At 47.3% G+C, this 26,710-nt stretch overlaps 1 protein-coding gene across 3 annotated transcripts in view; it reads right to left on the bottom strand.

Annotated features, from left to right (window-relative positions):
• The window catches only part of NDUFS1 (NADH:ubiquinone oxidoreductase core subunit S1), a 1,009,292-nt gene that overhangs the window by 162,793 nt on the left and 819,789 nt on the right, over positions 1–26,710 (bottom strand). For all 3 annotated transcript variants that reach the window (XM_069615565.1, XM_069615566.1, XM_069615564.1), the window contains exon 15: positions 22,320–22,474. In XM_069615565.1, the coding sequence (XP_069471666.1) occupies positions 22,320–22,474 (155 nt within the window). The remainder of the gene's footprint in view (positions 1–22,319; positions 22,475–26,710) is intronic.

The raw sequence follows: 26,710 nt of genomic DNA on the forward strand, positions 1-26,710 counted from the left end.
ATTGATTCAAAGGCCTTAAAAACATCAACTGCATTGCCTTCTCAGTGCATATTTGAGATTGGTAAAGCAAGACATGCCTATAAGAATTGGGTCAAAAATGATTGCGCACAAAGAATGCAAAGAGGCTGAGTTGATGCTGGCAATTGTGAAAACTAAAAACGCCAACATCTATTGATCATTAATAAATGCCTTGGGGAACCCACAGGCAGTTCTACAAATGAATACCATACCACAGGCGGGTTTTGGGTGAACCATTTTGCATCAATGTACACTCGAGAGTGTATGGGAAATTCATTGTGCAGAAAAGTGGTGTAGAAGATCCACCAATTCCAATGAATGGTCAATAACAATAGAGCCTGGGGAAGTTATGGAGAGCATATCTAATCGTGTACTCAAATCTGTTGCAGCATTTTGGGCATCTATTCTCTACATTCGTTTTAATTATGCGATTGGAACGGGAATCTTTCCCAAATCTTGGGAGACCTCCATTGTTGTCCCTATTTATAAGAAGGGATTAAGATCAGACCCTACAAATTATCGACCCATAATGGTGTTGGATGCAGACTGCAACATTTTTGTATCCATCATTTTATCACATTTGAATGCATGGGCCGAGAAGGCGGGTAGACAAATAAAATGTTAGACAGGCTTTTGTAAACATCATTTTGAATTGATTCCTAGTGAAATGTCTGCAAGACCTGTCCTTGTCCATAAATCACGAGTCAATTTATGTAGCCTCCATCAACCTCTCCTCTGCACTCGACCTGTTTAGTCATAGTCGACTTTGGTCAAAGGTACAAACATGGGGTATATCTGATGCGCATTTAAGGATATTGATTTGGTTGCAGAGTAACATCCAAGTGAGGTTAGACCTTGATGGTAATCCTTCACAGAAAATGTGTACCATGTCGTGCTTGAGGTAAGGCTGTATTCTTGCCCCCCCAAGTTTTTTTAACATTTACGTTTCAGACGTGGAAGATTACCAAATCAATGATGCCTTTGCTCCACCTAAAATGGCTGATATAAGGTATGCATTTAAAGCTTACGCTTATTCTCTTTTGTTTGATTGCACGCCTATAGGCCTTCAAAAGTTAGTTACTTCCTCTTCTAACTACGCTCAGGAAAATCATCTAAAGGTGAATCCGACTAAAAGTAAAGTGATGGGTTTAACATCTGCATGTAAGGTATCCAGACACTTGGGAATTGGATAACTAAGTTAGAAACATGCCATAACATGATCTTGTGTTTTTCCATATTTGATAAGTCTAATAAAACTAACCTTTTGGAATTTGAGGTATAACGCAGTGGCACTTTCACGCCAAATGTTAAAAATATATGCTAAATCTGGTACATTTTCTGTTCAACCTCTCCTAAAATTCTACGAGAGAAAGGTTGTCCCGAAACGATATGGTTCGGAAGTGCTATATGCCTGGGTACTGGACAAACTCGTCTTACTTGAAGCGTTAATCTGGAGGAAGGTCTTGCAATTACACTCCCAATTTTAGATATTTTAAAAGACCAACCACTGCAATTGCAACCAAGGTGGATTGACCACTCAAGAGAAGTTGCCATAGGGTCTCTAAGTCAACAAATTCTAACTTACAAACCTATTTCCTAAAATATGCAAGGTAAAATTAGCGCTGGGTAATATAGGAATAACTGTTTCATGTTTCAACTTCTTTACGATCCCCAAAGAATCTACACAATGACCAATCTTTGGTTATCAACCCTCTCTGTGCCTGAACTTGCCTTATGGGATGAATATTCAATCTGAATCTAAGGAAATCATTCCTTAGCCAGATGCTCGGATAGTAGTTCAAATAAGGTGCAGCAATACCCATTTTTCAATTTTCATTTTTGAGATAATCAAGAGACTTGTAATTATGTAACGAGTCCATCGTACTTGTCCAGTCTCTCTGATACAGCAAGAGTTTTATATGGCAGGGGTTCCGCAACATCTCTCTCCCTCGAAAGCCAGATAACAAACGCGTGCAGGACTCCACCATGTTATTAATGCACTTTTCCTTCTTAGATCTCAGCAGAGTGTAAATGTTCCCATAGAGTGATTCTTTAGAGGGATTGAACGTATTGCGATATATAGAAAATATATGCTGTTCTACACGGACCTTCAATACTTTTAAACCCAATTCATACCCAATTGCCATGATTGGAAGGCATTCTTCTGGGGGGTTTTTAAACAAACATTTTGACTGTATATGGATGGAGTTCATTGTGACAAGTTTAAAAAAAAATTGGGGGGAGGGGGAATATTCGTTTATAAGTAGGACTATGTGTAATATGCTTGTTAGTAACTCATTCATGTATCTCTTTTTGCAAAAGGTTGAATTGCATTAACGTTACCTTCATCTTGTTGAAACTCTCCCTGTTCATATGCGTCATCCCCTTGCTCTAGTAAGTCGTCACCCTTTGGGCCTACCTGTATGTCTGCAAGGAATCTAGCCTTTTTCTGTTGTCGCTCAACAAGGGTGTCTTGTCTTTTATGGGCCCAACGCTCATTGTCCTGTATAAGGGATACCATCCTTGCCATAGCTGCATATAACATTTCTAAAAGCACAATTCATGTGACATAGTCAGGGGCATTTGCCCATTAGGGGATAGAGACCCCTCTCAGCCTGGAGCAGGAGGCCTACTAGGGTCTTTACCAGAGCCAATCCTGCCCTATAGGAGGGGCATGGGTGTTGAGAGGGTCCCAGTCTATGCCTCCCAAACTGCCCCCCGCCCTATTCGTGGCATGTGGAATGCAACAGGTACCACTATCTGTCACCTAATGCCTAAAGTACGCCATTCTGGCCAGAGCGCTGATTCTGTCTCTAAAGGACTACCTGCAGCAGAAGGAAATGTAAACCAATTCTATGGCAAACAAACGCAGGCTCTGCTGAACAAAAGTGGTCTTCCAAGATGGTCCGGCAGAGCAGTTCACTGTCAATCACAGACTCGCCTCACCACCACATTGGCAGTAGACCTTCAGAAGCATGAAAAGACTGCACCACGTGCTATGTGTGAAAAGGAGGTGGGGCTACTAACGGTTTTCAAACCTTCCCACTACTGTTTCCTGAACACCAGGGAAACCAGAGAGGTAGACTGGACCAGCAAAATATGTGATCAAGGGAACCAATGGTAGGGGTGGCTTGTCCATAATGGGCTAAAGGGGGCTGACCCACCTTACGCCTCACCCATAATAAAGAGCCACGCCAGCCCAGGAGCACTCCCTCAGCCTCTTGCATGAGCTGAGAGCACACTCCTGGGCTGGCTTAAACTGTGCAAGGAAAACGCGAGTTGCCTTGGACAGTTCTGTTCCACAGCACGCATGCCCAGTCGGCCATGCAAGGCCGGGCGCGTTTTGCTTACCTAGCCATGCATGGCCCTTTGGGGATGCAGGCTGGGGAGCTGCACATTTGGATATGAAAGGGAGTGCTCCTGCGCCTCCCTGCACTGTGTGTCTACGTGTGTACATGTGTGTGTACGCACGTGTGTATGTGTACACGTGTGTGTGTGTGTGTACATGTGTGCGCGCGTGTGCATGTGTGTACAAAAGTGAATGGGTGATTGAATGCTGTGTGTGAATGAGCGAGTGACTGTGGACCGAATGCGAGCGAGTTTGTTTGGGCTGTTCCAGGGAGAAGATTCCAAATCGGCTGCATTGCCACAGCTTGATTTTGGTGGGTGGAGGACAGAGGTTGAGAGAAAAAGGACAATGGAACTAAAGGACGCCGGCCTCTGCGGCAGGATTCCGAGAGAGTCAGTCTCTGGGTCAGTCTTAATGGCCTGCATAGTGTCATCGAACGCTTTACCAAACAGGTTGTCCCCATCGAACGGCATGTTGATGAACAAGGTCTGCAGATCTGTGTGGAAAATGTGTGGCTTTAGCCAACCTTGACACCGCAGAGCCACACCAGTCCCCATCTGGCAGAAGGCAGAGTCTGCTATGTCGAGAGCAACGGTGATGCGTGATCAAAAGCCACCTCCCCCTCCTGGAACATTACCAAGGCTATGGCCTTGGTGTCGTCAGGGAGGAAGTCAAGGATGGGCCCAGCTTGTACCACAGCTCCCTGTTGTACCTTGACAGGACGGCGAGGGCGCACTTGATTGTGGATGCTGCTGTGGTGATGATGATGCGCTTTCTTGCAGCATCAAGCTTTTTGCCCTCCTGGTCAGTAGGCACCATGGACGACGAAGAGGGGTTGGAGGACCTATTTACGGCGGCAGCCGATACCACCGAGTCCGGCGAAGGCTGGGACTTGAAGCACCTAGGCACCGAGCCTGGAACCCGGTATGTCTTCTCCAATCGGTCACGTTTAGCAGACGTGGTATTAGGAGGCTTCATGACTGCCAAGCCATTCTCCCATATTTCACCCAATAAAGGGACTGAGACTATGGTCTTCTTGGAGGACTCCCGCCGTTCAAAAAGGAAACCCTCCATTTTCTTCTCTCCTGGCACCATGTTGAGTTCGGCAGCCTTTCAGATGATTGAGTGGTAAGAGCCAATTTTGTCTGGGGGAGAGGTCCTGGAGGACGCATCAACATCCAGAGGATCCCCATCTACGGGAACATAGTCCCTCTGTGTGACTACCAGTGATGTCGGTGTCCATGCCAGTGTCCATTTGAACTGGCTCCTCCACCACAGGAGGCAGAGGCCCTGGCCGAGGGGTAACAGGGGCCTTATGAGGCAGTGTCAGCTGATGCCAAGGAGGCCTTACTGGAGTTTGCACTGGAGCAGGGGCAGGAGCAGTGGGCAGTCATCAAGCCACCAGAGTGTGGAAGTTGGTGAGTATGTCCAAGGAGCTGGTGCAGGAGCAGCCTGAGCCCTTTGAAGGGCTAAACTGGCGTGAAGGCCCGTGGGCCGGTGACCCTTGAGGAGGTATAGGCAGAATGGGGTTGGGTTCCCCATGGCCCCTTCCTGATCAGAGCAGAAGTCCTCAGGTAGTTCTTCCTCAGAACTGGTGTAGATGGCAGTTGACCTTTTTGGGGATCCCAGTGAACGGCAGTTCAGTCTTGATGGGTTCTGGGCAGGAAGTCCAGGGCTGGAGGCAGCTCTCTCTCCAAATCAGAGCCCCTCAATGGGGGTGGGGGGATAAGAGGGGAAGAGGTAACGACTGGGGCCTACGGAGCAGCAATAGGAGCCGTCTTCGTGGCCGCTGACGGAGGCCTAGGAGGCAGAGACCCTGGGTGTGGTGACCGTTGCTGAGGTAAAGTGGACAGTCATTGACAAACCATTTCGGTGTAGCAGCCGTCGAAGGAGGACTTGTTTTCGCAGTCGTAATCGACGGGCGGTGGTCGCTGAGGCGATGGTCTTGATGGATGAAGTTGTAGACTAGGCTTGTGTCAACGACGGTGGAACCAGTGACGGGTCCTTTGAAGACTTGCTCTTCGATGACAATTTGTATTTGGACGACAAGGCCAGCGATTTTCTCGTGGACGGAGGTAGTCCACCTGCCAGTAGGCTGTTAATGGAGTCGGAGACCGGTCCCTCTCTGAACTGGGACCCACAGCCGCAGAGACAGTTTGATGAGGAAGGCAATGGAGCGCAAGACTTTGTCTTCGCCAAGGAAGCATCCTCAAAGGACCTCAATCTCTTAGAGGGCGGAAGCACCATGGACCTGCCAGCCCTGGAAGAGACATGACTGTGCCCGCCCATAGGCCACATCAGAGGCCTTCCCCCCCCCCTCCTCAATCCATGCCACCAACCTCTGATGGCGGTTCTTCAGTGTATTCGATGAAAAGGATTGACACACTGAACAGCTGTCCGCGTCGTGGTCGGGATGAAGACCGTAAAGGCAATAGAGGTGCCGATCCTCAACGAAAACATTCTTTAGGCCTCTGCTTTCACAGGACCTGAAAAGGCTTTTCTTAGTGGCATCTGCCATGGCTTTCAGATCAAGGCCCAAGCCTGGGTCTGTGGTGCCACAAGCTAAAGATCCGATGATGGACTGAATATCTTCGGCGGCAACTGGTCCCCACTCTGGTAGTGACAGCGTGACGGTCGACGATGAAGAGATGGTAGATTACTTTAAAAAACTGCAGAAAACTTTTGGGGAGCGAAGCACAAGGACTCCCAAAACTAGAAACATGCGGTAAAATCTGAAGCTGGCCTCCAGTAGTCGAGTTTAAGAGGGCGAGTGTCATTGGCTGGGGGCAGTATGACCCAAAGAACATGGATAGGCTATAGAGGAGAAGCAGTTTTAGCTTAAACCTAAATTGCTTTCATTTTTACCAAGGATTCCCAGTCCGATGACAGGCAATATTCATGAGCATTTCAATCCATGCAGGGCCCCATGCTGGAGAACAACAAGTTACTCTCTTACCTGGTAACGTTCTTTCGATGGGATGGTCCGACGACGTATTCCATATCTATGACAGTTATCAGCACAGCTTTGCTGCTTCGGAAAATCTTTCGGCATCTGCGTCCTGCGTCGATGACGTCGAAACGCTGTCCTCGAGGGCCTCCATCGAGCCGACGTCACCGGATGTTATAAGAAGGACGCACGACGCCCGTAGCTTCAGTTGTAGTTTTTTCCCAGAACGTGTGGCACCAATATTCTGCCAGTGTGACCACAGAAAGCCTTGCAGAAACGTAAGCTGCAATCGCATAAGAAATTCTGTAGCGGGGTAGGCAGGGAGGGAGCGATATAGAATACGTCGTCGGACCATCCCATCAAAAGCATGTTACCAGGTAAGAGTAACTTGTTCTTCGAGGGGATTGGGTCCTCCGACGTATTCCATATCTATGACAGACTCTCAAAGCAGTACCAACGTAAGGAGGTGGGAAAAGAATTTAGAAAATAGAAATTTAGAATGCCCAATCAAATTGCAGAGTAAAGGACCGCCTTGGCAAAGGCCAGATCCTGCCCATGGATAGAATCTAGGGAGTAGTGTCGTACAAAAGTATGGACCGAAGCCCAAGTGGCTGCTTCACAGATGTTACGAATAGGAAGGAACACCCCTCTGCAGGGCAGTAGAGGCAGCCATACCCCCAATAGAATGGGTCCGCAAGCCTACCGGAGGGTTCTTACCCGTCAAGCGGTAACATTCAGAGATTGCCAAGATAATTCATCTAGACAAAGTCTGCTTAGTAACAGCTTGTCCCAAACGCCTTCCAGTGTAACCAATAAAGAGCTGATCGTACACTCTGACCCGGGACATGCATGAAATGTAGAAGCTTAAAGCTCTCCTAGGATCCAACCTATGGAGCCTCTCCCCTTCCTTACCAGGATGTGGAGGAGGATAAAATGCCGGAAGAATAACCTTCTGGCTTAAATGAAATTCCGACACCACCTTCGGAAGAAAGGAAGGACGAACTCTAAGGACAACCCTGTCCTTATGAAACAGTGAAGGGTGGCTTAACTGAAAGTGCCTGCAACTCACTCACTCTGCGAGCGGAAGTGACCGCAACAAAAAATACAGTTTTAAGTGTTAACAGTCTCAAAGGACAAGAATGTAAAGGCTCAAATGGAGAACCCATTAGGAATTTTAGAACAAGGTTCAAATCCCAACCCGGCACCTGGAAAGGTGAAGGCGGGAACACATTAGTGAGCCCTTTGAATAACTGAGAAATCAAAGGAATTTTGAAGTAATAACACTCCTCAGACGAGTGCTTAAATATGGACAGCGCCGCCAAGTAACCTTTAATGGTACCCCCACTTGCAGGCCCTTGTGGGCTAACGAAAGCAAAAAAGACAGAACCACAGGAATGTCACACGAAAAAGGACCCACATTCTTAACCCTGCGCCAGTCGCAGAACTTTCTCCAACGGCAACGGTACAGGGACTTTGTTGCCGGCTGTCTGGCCGAAAGCAACACCTCCATTACGTCTTTAGGGAGGTCCCAATCCTTGTACCTCAACCTTTCAGAAGCCAAGTGTGAAGGTTGAAGGATTTGACCTCTGGATGGAGAACCTGACCCCCCCCCCCCTCCCGTGAAAGCAGATCGTCCCAGTAGGGAAAACGACGTGGAGGGCAGATGGACAAGTCAAGAAGGTCCGGGTACCACGTCCTCCGGGCCCATGTCGGAGCAATCAATGAGGATCATCCGGGAACCGAACCTCTGCAGCATTTGCGGGATGACAGGGACTGGAGGAAACACGTACAGCAGTGGGAAGGACCACTCCACCACAAACGCGTCTCCTAAGGCTCCTCTTTGAGGAAATTCCCGCAAGCAGAACCTCTCGCACTTCCGGTTGACACTGGAGGCGAAGAGATCCACTTGAGGGGTCCCCCCAAAGGGCGAAGATCTCCAGGAGAATCTCCTGAGCCAGCTCCCACTCGTGAGAGATTGCGCTCTGCCTGCTCAGAGCGTCCGCCGTCTCGTATTCGTCTCCGGCCATATGAACTGCCGAGATCGAAATTTCCTGCTGGATGGCCCAGAACCAGTGCTGCATCGCCTCCCTGCACAGAGCAAGTGACCCTGCCCCCCCCCTTTTTGTTGAGGTAGTGCATGGCCACTGTGTTGTCCGTCAGAATCAGGACATACTTCCCTCGCACAGTCGGCAGAAAAGCCTTCAGGGCAAGCCTGACGGCCCTCAGCTCCAACAGATTGATATGGAGTCTGGACTCCGACGGAGACCAACGACCGTTGACTGTCAGCTTGTTGGCATGTGCTCCCCATCCTGTGAGGGATGCGTCCGTCACGATCGTCACCTCCGGCCAGGGTAGCCAAAAATAACCTCTCATCAGATTGCCTTCGACGGCCCACCACAAAAGGTCCTGGGCGACCGGGGGCAGCACCTGAACGGGGTTCGACATCCTGCCGGAGGACTGTGACCACTGCATCTTGAGAGCCCATTGCAGAGATCTCATCCGCAACCTGGCCTCTGGCACCAGAAGAATGCAGGATGCCATGAAGCCAAGCAACCTCAAGAACTCGAACGCTGGGAGACTCTGGGCATGTTGAAACTTGTGCCATCTGCTGAATGTGATGAGCCCTCACCTGGGGAGGACAACACTGCCCCAGGGATGTGTCGAGTACTGCTCCAATGTACTGGAGCCGCTGTGTTGGCGTCAAGTGGGACTTCTTGAAGTTGAGGGAGAAGCCCAGCTTGTGAAGGGAGTGGCAGGTGACTGACAGATGATCCAGGACTTGCTCGGGAAAGCGCACCCTGATCAACCAATCGTCCAGGTTGGGTTAGACGTGAATCCCCCCTTTCCTGAGATACGCTGCCACCACCACCACCATGAGCTTGGTGAAGACCCTCGGAGAGAGGTCAATCCGAACGGCAGGACCCGAAATTGAAAGTGCAAGTCGCCAACCGCAAACCTCAGGTACTTCTTGTGCTTGGGATGGATCGGCACATGAAAATAAGCGTCCTTGAGGTCGAGAGACACCAACCAGTCCTGAAGTTGAAGGGCCTGGAGGACTTGAGAAAAAGTAACCATCTTGAACTTGTCCTTCCTGAGGAGCTTGTTCAAACCGCGCAAGTCCATGATGGGTCTCAATCCCCCGTCTTTCTTTGAAATCAAAAAATAAGGGGAATACCATCCCTTGTTCCTGTCCGCTTTCTCCAGCAGAGATTGTATTTCCTGCGAAAGCAGCGGATCCGGACACTTCAAAGAGATATTCCCTGGTGGATTGTCGTGAGGCCTCTGCCGGAAAGGAAGACAGTAGCCGTGGGTAATTTTCTCCAGAACCCACACATCTGAAGTAATGGCACACCACTCTACAAGATGCTGCGCCAGCCTTCCCCCAACCGGCGAACCATGGGACATGGCCTCAGGACTGAGCTGAAGCAGCTGCGGCTGTGCCTGAGGGCAAAGAGGCAACTGCCCGAGCGGCCTTGGCACCTCGAGTACCCTGTTTTCCACCTCTGGCACTCCTACGGTGGCCCCTTTGACTTGCAGCTCCTCTCGATTTACTAAAGGATGAGTAATATCGAAAGGAACCTCCCCTCCATTGCTGTCCCCTAGGACGAAAAGGCGGAGGTTGGCGAACTGCAGCGCTCAACGACTTTGCTGCAGCTTTGGAGGTCTGCAACCTCTCAAGGCTCTGTTCAGCCTTGATGCCAAAAAGATGTTCACCATCAAAGGGCATGTTGAGAAGCCGGGCCTGCACATCAGGAGCAAACCCCGACTTTCTCAACGACGCAAACCTGCGCATTACGGTGCTCGCCGCCATGGACCGGCTGACGCAATCTACCATGTCCAGACCCGATTGAACGGACTCACACATGGCATCCTTGCCATCCTGCACGATAGCAAGAAAACCATCCCGTTCCTCCCCTTCGGGAATATGTTCAGCCGCTAAGGAAATACAGTTCCACATAGTGTGCGTGAAATGTGACAAAGCACATACGGAGTTGGCTACCTGAAGAGCCATACCCCCTGAAGAAAACACTTTCTTCGCCCAGCCGTCAAAACGTTTGTCGTCCCTATCAGGAGGGATCGTAGGGTACGATGCCTGCTTTGCTGGGGCCGTAGCCGCCTGCACCACCAAACGCTCCGGAGTGGGGTGCGTGGTCAAGTAGCAGGGGTCGCCACTGGCTGGGCAGTATTTCTTCGGCAAGGACTTGCTCACTGCCGGGAGACTCTCCGGAGCAGTCCAAGCCGCAGCCACCCTTCTCTGCAAGGCCATATGGAATGGCAACACCGGGTCAGTTGGTGGACCTTGGTCGAGAATATCAGTCAGGTCATCCTGCTGAAAATCCCCAGGTGGCGCAGACCACCCCAAGTAATCCGTCACCCTCGACATAAGGCGCCGGTACGATGACTCGGCGTGTGTGCTAGGCTCTCAAAATCTGCTTCAATTTCCCTTTCACACGCCTCCTCCTCCTCCTCCTCACCTGAATGTTCGTTTTCGGATGATTCGTCAGAAGGAATGTCTCTTCTCTCTCTCCAAGCTGCAGCAGGCTTTTTATTGGGGAATTTAGGATGGGCTCTTCCGGAGGCCACCCTGCCTGATGCAACTGCTCACCAGTGGGGACCTCCAGGGAGACCACCCCACAGGCAGGGAAAAGCTTTGCTGAAAAACCCTGGTTATGTAGAACGATGTTGGCAGAATCCGGAGGTTTTAACTGGATTCGGTCACGTAGAAAAGTGGTAGTCTTCTTTGTGGAGGACTGCAAGGACCGGCATGCACCGGTGAGACCTTTATTCCCGTAAGGTGTAGAAGAGTAAGGCGATCCAACATAGAGTAGGGAGCTCCAACAGAAAGACGGAGCGAAGAAGGTTCCAGGCACGTCTGAGGGTCCGGAGCGGAACTGCCTTTGCTGCAAGGAATGACCGCGGGAAGCGCAGTAAGTGGATCGGACACCCGAGAGATGGCATCAACGGCTTCCTCGGAGGCAGAGCCTCGAGAGAGAGTCCCTCGACGTCCTCGGCGCCGATGTCTTCCTCGAAGGCTTCACAGGCTCTCGCGGTCTCGAGGGCTTCGAGGACCGGGACCTGGAACGGGCATGTCTAGAGCGACCATCCTTGTCTGACCGGGACCTCGTGACGACCGCTCGAGCCCAAAGGCGTACGAGTGGCGTCTCTAGCACGGTCACGGCCGCCATCTTTCAACGGCGCGGACGGACCGGTGCCCTGCGACTGAAAAATCCCCATCATCTCCTTTCGGAAGGAATCCCATTTCTCAGGATTGGAATGCTTGTTGGGACAAGCAACCCACCGACGGGCGGAGTCCTCAGACGAGGAAGGCGACTGGTGCCGGCGCTTCCGTGAGTGCCTCCAAGAGGCAGAAGAATGGCGGGACCGACTCCCGGACCGAGACCCCCCGGACTGACGCCGATGATGCGGAGAGCTGCCCCTCGAATCGTCAGCCGAAAGGCCAGCGGATTTCGACTTCTGGGGCTTGGCCACCTTACCTATAGAAAGCTTCTTTGTACGCTCCCGCAAGGCCTTCGAAGTTAGTGACTGGCATTCCACACAGTCATCCGTGTCGTGGGCCTCTCCGAGGCACCAGAGGCAAGCATTGTGCGTGTCCGTCAGCGACATCTTAGACCCGCAGTCCCGACACTTCTTAAAACCCGGCCATGGGGAAGAAGATGAAAACCTGATGTTGCAAATACTTAAACAAACAGGTTCGAGGAACCAAAAGAACAGAACTCAGAAGAGTCGAGGCGCACCGAGATCTCCGAAGCGAACACGTTCACGGAAAAAACGGAACTGAGGCTACGGGCGTCGTGCGTCCTACTTCTAACATCCGGTGACGTCGGCTCTATGGAGGCCCTCATGGACAGAGTACCGATGTCATCGACGCAGGATGCAGACGCCAAAAGATTTTCTGAAGCAGCACAGCTGTGGTGATTACTGTCATAGATATGGAATACGTCGGAGGACCCAATCCCCTCAAATGGGAAGACTATCGGAGTGAGAGAGAACCGGTGCGAGAGAAGGAGAGTGAGTAAATCAGATGGGAATGAAGAGAGGGAGTGATTGTAGGAGAGGCTGAATCACGTAGTTTGCTATTTGGCCCTTAAACCACTTGTTCCTATTTTGAGAATCTTGGGAAAAAGTGGTAGGTCAGGGAGCCCCCTAAACAAATAAGAATATTTTGTCTTTATGACTTCACCATAGATAGAACCTTAGACAGTAGCGGTTACCTTTTACTGGCATCCAACCAGAGGTAAAGGGACACCTGGATTAGGGAGGCAGGATGCCCAAGGGAAACGAGAGAGGAACGGCCATTAGTGTGCCACAGTTCAGCTTGCTGCCATCAGATTCTGGTATTGATTGAATTGAAAAAAATACTGATGAAATCCTACTTGTGTTTGGGAATTTTACGCCATCCGACAACCTTTTGTGTTCTGGAGGAGAGGATGCAGTTTCCACAACAACCTTCTCTCTCCTCCCATTCTTCCTCGGGCTCTAAAAAGTCTATGGGGCCCTTATTATGCATGGGGGATATTAGGGATGCCACCTCTGTGTACTGGACTTGCATGGTGTACAAGTCTGTTTCTATGTCAACCCCTACTTTCCTACAGTTTTTTCTTTATTGCGTGTTAAATGTGTGAGTGTTTGTTTGCATCGATGGCAGACAAACGCAACGCTTTTTGCCTTTTGCGCTCGGATGACCGCGAACATTTGGTGCTCGATTTCGAGCGGGACCGCATCTGGCTTTAGCCTGGGTTTGGGCTTTTGTAAAGTAGTCTTGAATGCCAAGGATCTTTTCCAATGTGCAACTCGACGTTGGAAATATAAGCTGGGGACCGACTGCAAGGATGTGGCTCCTCAACCGAGCTCTTTGGGATTGTTGGCGATTTAGACATTTGTTTACTTTATTTTGAGGTCTCCTGCCCTGACTTTTTCCGCTTGCATGGTGTATGCGGCCAATCTCTTGGTATGGCACTATATTTTTCAATTTGAACTGGCGGCACGCTCAACACTGTTCCTCGTCTTGGCCCTTTGGAAGACAGATGTAGCACACAAGGTGCGTGTCTTTCCAAGAGTACTTGGAGTTACAAATTAGGCAATATTTAAATGATGCGTTCTTTATAGGTGTCATGGAAATCAAGCGAGCTAGCTGTGATTAAACTAAGGGAAATTAGAGGCCTTATAGAATGCCAATGTGAATTCTTAATCCCCCCCCACCACTTTACAGTGCTCCTGTTCAGTGAGAAGTCATCAATCCAAGCCTCTGGTCTGTCTCAGATCTGCTGCTTGATCGATGCCGAATGGCGCAGCATTTTGAAAATGTGTTCGCTTTGCATACATACGACCAACCAATGGCAGAATAAAAAAATAAACAATCTGACAACATCCACGCAAGTAGGATCATGGGTCCCTGTACACGGAGGAGAGGGATAATGTGATGGGAATGCCCCTGTCGACACTCACTTTTCGTTTAAAAATCAAAAGACGTAACGTCAAAGCCAACCACTAGATGCCCTATGCAAAGCATGTCAACCAAAGTAGATGCACATGCTCAGACATAATTAATAGATTTTACCTGCTTGTGTTTTGGGCCAAATAGAGTAATTGTATGTGTCTGTGGAATTCCAATATTTTGCTGTCTACAGTGTTAATTTTAATGTAGGATGTTTTAATCAGGTGACAACTAGTTCAGGGGAATTTTCCACCCACCCCAAATCAGGCTTGCACATTTAATGAAGATGATTTTTTGGAATCTCAGACCCCCAATTTAACAATATTGACTCCCTACAGCATCCCTCCCCTTTTGGGACAGGAAACACACATGGTGGGACATAAATTCTATTAATACAATAGAAATTATTGAATCAATTTAAATATAAGAGAATTATGCCATCTAGGAAATTCTTAATTTCAATGGTGAGTGATCAATGCACCGATTGAACTCCTTTTCTATACTACATTTACTTGAAGACTTTTGTAAACACACATCATACGTATATTTGGTTTACCCTCGACGTAAATGCACCATGGATTGATAATGTGGCAGTCCAGGATAAAGCTTTCATTTGTTAAAAACCAAATTAAGTCTGAACTTTCCTGCCTATTTAATTCGCTCTACGTCCTCCTTATTGAAAATAGATACCTCCCCACTTACTCAATGGACACGTTAGAATAGTAACAAGTATTCTAAGACGCTCAACTGAAACAAGCCACTTAACATTTCTCCATGTAAATCACTTACAAAGGCATATGACCCTTCAGAGGTGTTTCTATTGCATGAATGTGTAAACGTGTAGATTTCTAATTTTGAATGGACAACTTAAAGGTGGGAAAGCAGATAGCAAATAATCACACTTTCCCCTTTTTCTTGAATAAGTTAGGACTGGTAGCTCTCTGCTTGTTGATGTAACCTGGACATGAACTCAATTACCATTACTTTTCTAGGTATGCAGACAGTGAAATGTCTTTTTAACTCTGCAAATATTTGTGTTTGATCATTGCAAAGAGAAGGAGTCACGAGAACTTCCAGTATACACACCATAGGAACTATTCTATCAAATCTATAATTCCAGAAACACATACACTTCTGAAATATTCCCTGTCTCAGGATGCTAAGACAATTTATATACCACTCCCCTGTTTACTTACAAATGAATGGTGAAGGTATTTATTCTATTACCCTTTAGAATATTTTCCCCTCACAATTATATTTTGCCTTGCCATTATACTTGAATAGGAATCTCTTTTGGCTGTCTCGCAGACTGGTGGACAACCTCTCAAGGATTTCTTCAATTCTCTAACTCTAGGAACAGGTGGGTATCAGTCAGCAAGGTGAGGTCAGCTTCCCGACACAGCCAGGTCTCCCTTGTTCTGTATTGGGGACTGTCTGCTATCTTTTTCACTGAAGGAAGCCTGGGCCTAACTCAGGTTAGGCCTCTCTTGCGGTGCTCTGCTTGTAATCCATACAATGGGTCCAAAAAGAAAGCAATCTATTTCATTCTCCTTTCTGTTGTCCTCAGTTCTCCTTTCTCTCCTTCAATCAGTGAGTGTCCAGAATATATTGGGTTTAACTTTTATAGAGCAAAAACGACTCCCTTTAGAGGCGTGTATAATTTCTCTAATCAAGTTGGTCAATGTATGTGAGTGGACAGTGTTCCAAAAGCGACATCCCACTAAACCACCCCCTTCGTACTCATTGAGAATATTCATGAGGAGGGCAGTCTGATGGGATTAACTTGCAAACACAATTTCAATCCCATTTGGTATGATGTCATTTTAGAGATGTTTGCATTAAACAACTGTAACCTTCTCAAACATATTCCTCACATGTAATTATCTTACCAATCAGTTCCTCAGATTGCTCTCACTCTGGTGAATGAAAAAAATTATTTTGTGCACTTCATGGGATGTGTGTGTTACAAATTCTGTTATTTTTTTGCTCTGATAATTTGACACAAATTCCATTTGCAGCTCAGAATAACAGGCTCCCTGGGCACGGACGCTAGGATATACGAATCACAATCACATGCCCTTTCTGCGCAAAATAACCACATTCACCAAATTTATACAATGGCATTTGTATAGTGCCTACTGCCATTCAAGGTTATTACGATATTGAAATCTATCTGAAAGTACATGATTCCAAAGAAAACTTGACCATCTGCTTTGAGGAGGTGGAAAACTGGATGTTAGAAAATGATGATCAATTAAATCCTAACGAAACTGAGATTATTCTCTTTGGTCCAAAACATAAGCTCTGAGTCGATGAAAGCATGCCCCCCATCATTTAATTTACCAGTATCATTCGTGTCTAAAGTATACCAAAATCTGGGCTTTTATTGATCTCATGATTTGAACCTGTATTCCAAAATAGTTGTGTTAGTAAAATCCTCCTTTTTGACATTACGCCTTGAGCCCTTGCACTCTTGGGCCCAAAAATGTGTGTTCTTGGTAGTTGGTTCCATAATTAGTTAGAAGATGGACTATTGTAACTCCCTCTACCCAGGGGGTTCCGGATTGTCAAAGTGAACATTTGCAAAAAATCCAAAATTCAGCCATTCGCTTGATTTTTCAACTCTCACGATCAGACCACGTTTCCCAATGTCAGCAAATATGACATTGTCTCCCTGTTAGAGACAGGATTTAGTTTAAGGTTTCTCTCAATTTTAAATGCTTGCACTGACTGCCCCCACCCTACCTGAAAAAGAAAATTGTCCGTTACCAGTCAGAGATCTGGCATGATGAAAAGAACTTGACACTTTTAGAGACTGGATGTCTCACAGCCATATCCTGGAATCCTTCAAAAGTGGCCGTAATTAGGTCGTAAATAGACCTATCAGCTGTGATGAAACAAGGTTATTTGTGTCTTCAGCCCAAGGGAGAGCCCCCCCCCCCCAACCCCCTTGTGAGGCTAGGGAGGTGAGCCCGCTCTGCAACAACTCCCTAGGGGTCGAGGCATGTGGGACTTTACTGTGAGAGACTCACCCTTAGGGGACAAGGACCGCTATTCCTGTGAGTAATTACCAGGAACAAGGAACATGATTACATACGTGGGGTTGTCAAACCCATCAAATAATGTTAAGTATCAGGACTGGGCTGCTTCCGAGCAAGTTGGGATTTTGCAGGCTCCATGTCCTGCTGTGGCCTCGCCTCCATCCAGGTTCACGTTCTCAGGGGATCTCTCCTGCCTTGACAGAAGTTCCTCTCAAACCTCTTCTCTACCTCTATCCAATGAGTGCATGTTTTTCAATCCACTCATCCCAGTGAATTGGTAAGTCTATTTTAAAGAGATAGTTTCTCTTTCTTTAGAATAATGGCATCTGTTAGCTTCTTCTTGTTCACGGAGAGCTGGGAGAACAGCATAGCGGAGAACCTGAGAAGAGCCAAGCCAAGTGGGGGTTGGGAGCTGGTGGAGGCACAACCCAGAGAGTCATGATGGGCAGCCTGCCCTTATAACCGTGCCGATACGGCCTTAAGGAAAGCCGCAGCAAGCAGCGCTGCTCGTCTTTGAAGTACTCCGAAATCGAGAGAAAGAGTGAAGTCTGCCTGACAAGGATGCCGCGGAGAACATGTGTATACAATATCACACATCGTTTTACATCCAGGTGACAACTTTTCACCCGGAGCACACAAAAAAGAAATCTGTACAACCGTCCGTCAAAACTTCTAAGCGATAGCGATTCCATATATAGATTTCACATTGTGATTCCATCCAGTATATAAAATAATTAAATGGCTAACCAGTTCCTGGCTGGTACAGTTCAATGGTGTCAGTTCATCTTGGAGTTCAGCTGGAAGCCTTTATGACCCAGACAGTGCCAGTAGTTGGGCTGTGCGCTGGGTCAGAAGGTGGACTGTCTCTTGGAGGACATTTAACCCGGTCCTTATTAAAGAAATAAGAATAAGGCCCATCTCTCCCTATCACAATGGGGTGTTCCCTACCTATGTTACTAAGGTGCTCATCATTCGTCTTGAATGTCCAAAAAGAATAAATCCACCATCCCAAAACGAACACTATCTGACCCCATCACTTGTAGAAACAAAAATAAGGGCACACAAATGACTCCCTTCTGCTGCTGAGTGCTTTCCGCATTTGTCTACTTAATGTACAGTCTTTCGGTAGTTTCTGGCAACTCCTTATTAGTTTGTGCAACTCTTTGCTCAGGTTGGTATATTTACTTCCCACTTTAAGAGTGTATTTCCTGCATTCAGATGGATTTATCATAAATGCTATCTTGGCGTTCAGTGCCTCATACTCTATATTATCTACCACTCTTCTGCTTTTGATAAAGGATTAGACGTCCTCTTCTCCCAGGGGTAAGATATACTCACTTTATTCAGTCTTTTGGGTATCCGTTATTCGCTTTCTCTCATTCAAATCTGTTAATGTGGCTTCTAATCTCTTATTGCTTTTGTTGAGGTAATTCTTGATATTCCACTTTCATTCACCTCCCTATCAGGGAACGTTATTTTTCTCTTGCTCATTCGTACTTAGACAAGTTTTTGACTTCTAATTATGAGTGCCAGTTGACTTGCTGTGTGTCCGGTTTCTTTTCCTTTATCTCTTTATTATTATTATTATTATCTCTTTTAGATTGGCCTTATGTGGGTGGGATGTTTTTTTATTGTAGTTGGTTTGGCCTTCACTTCTTAATACAGAATCCTGATTCTGAGCCAAGGCAAGATGGAGTTTCTCAGTCACTGCTCTGATTGGCTAAAGAACCCTGCAGAACAATAATGAACATTCTAAACTGTCACTCTTTGCCTTTCATCATCTAACCCCCAGCTGAGAGGACGTGTGTAGTGGCTGCTCCTGCTTTAGTCTTGGACCTGGTGGATTTTATCCTTCAGGCGCTAGCAGTTGAGCGGCTACTCTCTTGAAGATGTCTGGAGAAGATCTTTGTTTGCCAGGAAATTGATCTGAAGACAGGAAACCCTGAAGATATTTCGAAATCATTTTGGAGATAAGTGACTATCTTTCGAGATTTTAAATATACTGCTTTGCCTTCATCTTGAAGTCGTTTGAGAGAGAACTCATAAAATGTTTTCTTGGAGCCTTTAACTTTGAATTGTTTAAGTGCGTGAACTTTGGTGTTCGTTTGAAAGTAAGCGCGAGTTTTAACGTGTGTTATGCGCGTGAGCTTTCTATCGTGAGAATTCATCTGCGCGTGAACTTGTCTGCGCGAGAACTCTACTGCTCGTGTGTTACCAGCGCGTGTGTTTCTTAGCGCGAGAATTCGTCTGCGCGTGAACATAAAAAGCGCGAGTGTGTTATGCGCGCGAAATTCCTATCGCGAGAATTCCTCTGCGCGAGACCTTGTCCGCGCGAGAACTCTACTGCGCGTGCGTTTACCAGCGCGTGTGTTTCCTAGCGTGAGAATTCTTCTGCGTGTGAACTCTGCTGTGCGTGCGTTTTCAAGCGCGTGTATTTCTGCGCGTGAACTCTGCAGTGCGTGGACTTTTCACCAAGTGCGATTTTAGCGCGGGTATTCTTCAGCGCGGGTGCGCCTCAACACGTGGACTTTTCAGCGCGTGTGATTTTAGCGCGAGTATTCTTCAGAGCGGGTGCGCCTCAACACGTGGACTCTTCAGCGCGTGTCATTTTAGCGCGTTTGTTCATCAGCGCGTGTGCTTCTTTGCGCACGTTTCTTCAAGAATCTATGTACTCAATTGTATTGTAAATAGTTTGGAACTTAAGAAAAGAATAAAACAAAGGCATTTACTAAAGACAAACTAACTGGAACAATATGTCAACTTTGAAAAGGCAAAGAGCAAGTCTTCTCAGGTTTGCCATAAATAAGAAGTTGCTGTAAATTTCAAAAGACTCAAGTAAGAAAGATTTTCAGGTACTTCTGCAAACTTCTCTAAGAAATTTTAGGAGCAGTACCAGGTAGGATTCTTAACTTATTAGTTATGGATTTAAAGTCAATTCTAATCCTTGAAGTTAAGTAAGTAATGAGAGGATTTGCATCTGTTTTCTTGCATTCTCTGCAGGTACAGTTTCAGTTAGTCTTGACGCAGTCAGCCTGGTGTTTTTATGTTATCCACTTCCCACTTTCCCTTAGGGGTGTAGTTAACAGAGCTGAGTTGTGTTTCTGGTTCTGTGAGTTACACTTCAGGGGGATTGCCGGGGTTTCAGCAGCTTCCACGGACACAGGACCTCTCAGCCTGACACTGACTCCCATAACTCCTGTTACCTTCATTATTATCAAGGAACGTCTCTGGGGCTCTCACAGTTCTGGTCTCTAATCACTTCTCACACGCACTCCTGAGCAGTTCTCCTCAGAATCCTTGTCAGGCAGACTTCGCTCTTCCTCTCGATTTCTGAGTACTTCAAAGACGAGCAGCGCTGCTTGCTGCGGCTTTCCTTAAGACCGTATCGGCACGGTTATAAGGGCAGGCTGCCCATCATGACTCTCTGGGTTGCGCTTCCACCAGCTCCCAACCCCCACTTGGCTTGGCTCTTCTCAGGTTCTCAGCTATTCTGTTCTCCCAGCTCTCTGTGAACAAGAAGAAGCTAACAGACGCCATTATTCTAAAGAAAGAGAAACTATCTCTTTAAAATAAACTTACCAATTCACTGGGATGAGTGGATTGAAAAACATGAGGTAGAGAACATGTTAGAGAATTGAATAGAGGTAAAGAAGAGGTTCGAGAGGAACTTCTGTCAAAGCAGGAGAGATCCCCTGAGAACGTGAACCTGGATGGAGGCGAGGCCACAGCAGGACATGGAGTCTGCAAAATCCCAACTTGCTCGGAAGCAGCCCAGTCCTGGTTAACATTATTTGATGGGTTTGACAACCCCACGTATGTAATCATGTTCCTTGTCCCTGGGAATTACTCACAGGAACAGCAGCCCTTGTCCCCTAAGGGTGAGTCTCTCACAGTAAAGTCCCACATGCCTCGACCCCTAGGGAGTTGTTGCAGAGCGGGCTCACCTCCCTAGCCTCACAAGGGGGCGGGAGGGGGCCTCTTCCTTGGGCAGAAGACACAAATAACCTTGTTTCATCACAGCTGATAGGTCTATTTACGACCTAATTACGGCCTCTTTTGAATGATTCCAGGATATGGCTGTGAGACATCCAGTCTCTAAAAGTGTCACGTTCCTTTCATCATGCCAGATCTCTCAGACTGGTAACGGACAATTTTCTTTTTCAGGTGGGGTGGGGGCAGTCAGTGCAAGCATTTAAAATTGAGAGAAACCTTAAACTAAATCCTGTCTCTAACAGGGAGACAATGTCATATTTGCTGACATTGGGAAACGTGGTCTGATCAGAGAGTTGAAAAATCAAGCAAGGCTGAATTTTGGATTTTTTACAAATGTTCACTTTGACAATCCGGAACCCCCCGGGTAGAGGGAGTTACAATAGTCCATCTTCTAATTAATTATGGAACCAACTACCAAGAACACACATTTTTGGGTCCAAGAGCGCAAGGGCTCAAGGCGTAATGTCAAAAAGGAGGATTTTACTAACAGAACTATTTTGGAATACAGGTTCAAATCATGAGATCAATAAAAGCCCAGATTTTTGTATACTTTAGACGCGAATGATACTGGTAAATTAAATGATAGGGGACATGCTTTCATCGACTCAGAGCTTATGTTTTGGACCAAAGAGAATAATCTCAGTTTCGTTAGGATTTAACTGAACATCATTTTCTAACATCCAGTTTTCCACCTCCTCAAAGCAGATGGTCAAGTTTTCCTTGGAATCATGTACTTTCAGATAGATTTGAGTATCTTAATAACCTTGAAGGGGCCTCCCACCTCCCTGGCACAGGCTCACTATTCCACCACTCTGTGTTCCAAGATTGGTGGACTACATCCAGGGAACCCTTAGTACACAATTCTCACCCTTGCCTTAGTAAGGCCTAAAGGACATAGCTTTATCTAGCAGACTACCTTATGGACTTCGTGTAGAGCATAAGGGCGAACCACTTCCTATTTGAGTTGAACTTGTAGAGGAGACTGGACAGGGAAGAAACCCCAGAATCCAAGAATCCTCCATGAGTGAATTTGTGATGTCATGGATTTTCTGGAGCTACTCAGGCGTGCCGTCCCCCTCGGGTGAAACTTGCGTCTTGACAAATGTCTTCTCTCATAAGCTGGATATGAGCAAGAAGACAATACCAATAACATTTGGGAAAAGCCAATAACAGCCATCCACTTAAAAATCTGTACACTGGGTACTGCACAGCTTTCAGATTTCAAAATTATTTTTGTTAGGTCAGTGAGATCTCCCACTTTTAGTACCATCCTGTGCCGAGGATTGATGAAATGACGTAAAGGATGTGAACTCCTTAAAAAAAAAAATGATTCTCTACTGCTTGGCAAAAGACTCCAGTCCAGTCCTTTAGGACATCCCATAAGTATGGAGGAGAAGGGACAGGACATGAGTGACAGAACTTCAAATACAACAAAACTGTTTTTTTTACTCAACATACCTCTAAGTTGGGCTGACCTAAGTTTGCTTAATAACTGTACAACAATTAACACTGTACCTTGGTAAATGATGAAACAATCCTTGGGAAGATCTTGACGGGTGATGCATCCTGCATCTGCACCAAGCAGAAAGAGCACTTTTGGTGGGTTACTCCGGATTGCCTCCACGCCGGGTTTGTAACCAAGATCCAGAGCTGCCACTTGGCTTGCCAACCTGCAGAGATAGAGAGATTTAAAACAATGCAGAATGGGCAGCCCCACACCAGCTATAGCTCTCTGCTGAGCTCCAGATAAATAACATACCCTCAAGACATTTATAACTTCACACAGTAACACCCATCAAAGCTATCAATCATCTCCAAAGGAGCTCACAACTAATTTTAACTAGCATACAATCAAAATATAAACGCATGTTAAAAGTGTGCAAGCCTCACTCGTTTGTCTTTTTCAGTGTTAACTTCTATCAATGTAATGTATAATCCACTGAATGTCATAAGGACTAAAACTAAGATTATTTCAATCAGGTCAGACGTTCAGATATCAAAGTTAAGCCCTTGCGTATGATGTTAAGATGGATTTTCAGAATCAACCCTGTGGGAACATTCTGAAAGGTCACCCTATTCTAGTGAACACAAAAGACTAAAGTCTCGCTAAATTATGTCAAGGAAAGTGACTGAGCAGCAAGGCGTACACTGAAAAAGAGTATAGAGTGGTGTATTGGTTCAATGAAACAGACACGGAACACTCCAATATTTCAAGTTAGACAGTATAAAAATACTTTTAGCACATGAACCTCTTTTGTCGCCACCTATTTAGAGGGCAGTCAATAACTACAGGTATTGACTACATTCTTAACAATCTGCCTTCAAAAGCAGACAGGGAAACAACAAAGAAATTCCCAGGGAATATTTCTTTTTAACAAGATACTTCCTCTCTTGGAGGACCTTTTTTGGTTGTAGTGGCTGCAACATGCCATTTAACACACGAAAGAAAGCTAAAACATGAGAAAACGCATTAGAAAAAACATTTCCTTTTACATTACACCTAATTAATGCTCATCGAACCTGTGTCAGTTCAACCAACGTTTCAATTAAAATGCTGAACTTATGAAGACAACATTCTTATATAAATACTATAAAATAAAAGGCAAAATTACTTAGTGTAATGATCTTTCTATGGATAATTCTCCTGCAGATTCCTCATCTTGATAGATCTCCATCATCGAGCTCTGCTGCTGGGAAACTCTTCGACAGGGGGCGTGGTGGCCTTCGATCAGTCTTGCGTATTAACTGAGATGAGCACCCCAAAGCCATCGCAAACGCAATTCATGAAATCAGAAGCGAAGAGCAACAATGCTTTCTGAGCGGGGACAGCTGGGAAGGGTGATGAGGAATCTGTGGGAGAAGAATCCATAGAAAGATCATTACGGTAAGCAATTTCTCCTTCAATGGATTGCTTTTCTCCCGGAGATTCCTCATCTTGATAAACTCCCCAAGCAGTAAGCTAAAGGATTAGGGCAGAAAGAATTATACAAGCAGGTTCTGCAGAACCGCTCGGCCAAAAAGTGCATCAGCCCACACGTGTAACATCCAAAGCATAATTCTTTGCAAAAGTATGTAATGAAGACCACGTGGCAGCACAGCTAATGTCCCGAAAAGGGACCCTGCCTTTGAAGGGCTGTGGAAGCAGAGACTCCCCTGGTGGAATGAGCCCCGATTCCCGGTGGGACTTCTTTTCCTGCCGACTGGTAGCACTCAGATGCATAAAATGATCCAGCGTGAGATGGTTTGTTTAGTGATCGCAAGACCCTTGCGGGAAAGAGAATGGGCGACGAATAACTGGTCCGTCTGCCTGAACTCTACTGTGCGGGCAACAAAAACGCACAGCTCTTTTCTGGTTGAGACGGTGAAAGCGCTCTTCCTCCTTTGAGGGGCGAGTAGGAGGGTAGAACACTGGCAAGTCAAAAGACTGAAAGGTGAAATTCCGAAACAACCTTCGGAAGGAAAACTGGTCTAACCTTAAGAGAGACCTTCTCTCTGAATTAACGCAAAAAGGGGGGATTGCAGCAGAAGGCCTGCAGCTCGCTAAACCTCCTGGCCGATGTGATGGCAACCAAAAAAGGCTGGTTTAAGGGACAACAATCTAAGTGAACAAGAATGCATAGGCTCAAACGGAGCAGCCAAAAGAAAAGTCAGAACTAGGGTAAGGTCCCGATCCGTAACAAAGGAAGCTGGCGGAAATTAGGTCATGACCGGTAGTGAAAAAATAACCTTAATCCGGGGACCTTTTAAACACAGAAAGGGCAGCCAAATACCCTTTGATCGTTTTAACATGAAGGCCTGCAGAGGCTAGCGACAAAGTACTCCATCACTACCTGCATGCATACAGAGATCTTGTAGACTGTCTATGTGCAGCCAGCAACACCTCAAGAACTTCCTCGGAGAGATCCCAGTCATCATAACTCATCCGCTCAAGAGCCACGCACGTAGGTTGAGGGAATCCGGGGTTGGGTACAGTATCTGACCCTCCGACTGGGTGAGGAGATCCAGCTGCCAAGGCAACCGGTGAGGTGGACAGATCCAAGAGGTCGGAGTACCACATCCTCCACGCCCAATCTGGGTCGATCATGATCGCTCGAAACCTCTTCAACCTCCTGAGAATCCAAGGAATGACAGGTGTCAGAGGAAATGCGTAATGGACAGGGAATGTCCAATCCACCAGAAACGTGTCCCCCAGTGCACTGTTGGCCGGGAATTCCCTCGAGCAAAACTGTTTGCACTTCCTGTTGGCTTCTGTGGCAAACAGATCCACTGCTGGGGTACCCCAAAGAGCGAAGACCTCTTCCAGGACTCCCTGGTACACTTCCCACTCATGTGAGAGCGTGCTCTGCCTGCTAAGAGCATCCGCCAAGCTGTTCACTGCCCCCGCCAGATGAACTGCCGAGACCGAGATCTAATTCTCTAGCAACCAGAACCACAGTTGCATCGCTTTTGTGCAGAGGGGACAGGAATGCACTCTACCCTGCTTGTTCAGGTAGTGCATGGCCACAGTGCTGTCTGTCACAATCGGGACATGCTTCCCCTTGATTGATGGGGACGAAGGCCTTCAGGGCTAGCCTGATGGCTTGCAACTCAGCCTGTGGATATGCCACATGGTTTCTGATGAAGTCCGAAGGCTGCTCCCCTCTAAATCCTCGCAGTGAGCGCCACAACCCTTCAAGGGCGCATCCGTGACCACTCAGGTCTGAGGCCAGAAGGGTTTCCCTTCCATAAGATTCCTGCGCGTGTCCCACCAGCCGAGACCGCAAACTACCTGGCTGGACACCCTGAGAGAATCAGAGAGCTCCCAGATACTGAGACCACTGGTCCCGTAGGAGCCACTGAAGGGATCTCATGCGCAGTCTTGCCTCTGGCAGGAGGCCATGAGGCCCAAAAGGTAGAGAAAGAAGCCGCTGGTAACGTGGCGTGGTACCGGGACAATTGGACCATCTGCTGTATGTTGTCGCTCTCTCCTCATGATGGAAGGCCTTCCCTGCCCGAGTGTCTAGGACTGCCCCGATGACCTGGTCATGTGGGACTTCTTTAGTTCAGGGAGAAGCCCAGCCTGTGCAGTAGCAGACAGGTGTCTTACAGGTGAGACAGAACCTGTCCCGCCGACTTCCCCCGGATCAGCCCGTCTTCCAGGTACAGGAATACGTGGACTCTAGATCTCCTGAGGTGAGCCGCAACTACCGCCACGAGCTTGGTGAAGAGCCTTGGACCGGAGGTAAACCAAAAGGGCAGCACTCTGAACTTATAGTGCTTGTACCCAATGAGAAACAGCAGGAATTCCCTGTGCTTCTGATGTATGGGCACATGGAAAGAGGCATCCTGCAGGTCTATGGACACAAGCCAGTCTGGTCTCTCAACGTCACCATCCTGAATCTGTCTTTTCTCAGGAACTTGTTTAGAGTCCCAAGGTCCAGAATGGGACTGAGACCTCCATCTTTTTTGGGTACCAGGAATACCAACCCAACCCTCTCTGATCAGGAGGCACCTCTTGACAACAGGGCTCTCAGTTCTTCCTGGAGCTCTAGTCCCGTTGGATCGGTGATGATGGGGGGGGGGGGTCTGTCCGGAGGTTTTCTTAAAAAGGGCAGACAATAACCCCACCCAATTAACTGCAGGGCCCAGGCATCATAGGTTATCTCCTGCCACTGGGACCAATGCTCTGCCAAACGTCCACCAACCAGCACGTCGTGGGAGGGGAAAATCAAAAGCGGCTTCGAAGGCGCAGCCGGCCCAGCCACAGCTGCTGGCCCGTAGAAGCTCCTCTGCCCCTTACAGGACGCGAGAAACGCCTCTGTCCTTGCCTGGCTTATGGGAGCTGTGCTTTCCTGCCATAGTGCACGTAGGGCCTATAGCCTCTGCCTCTAGAGGCAAAGCTGAAGGCAGCCTCAGCCGGCTGCACA

This window comes from Ambystoma mexicanum, chromosome 9 (assembly GCF_040938575.1).
Source record: "Ambystoma mexicanum isolate Mex_15411 chromosome 9, UKY_AmexF1_1, whole genome shotgun sequence".
NCBI classification, from domain to species: Eukaryota; Metazoa; Chordata; class Amphibia; order Caudata; family Ambystomatidae; genus Ambystoma; species Ambystoma mexicanum.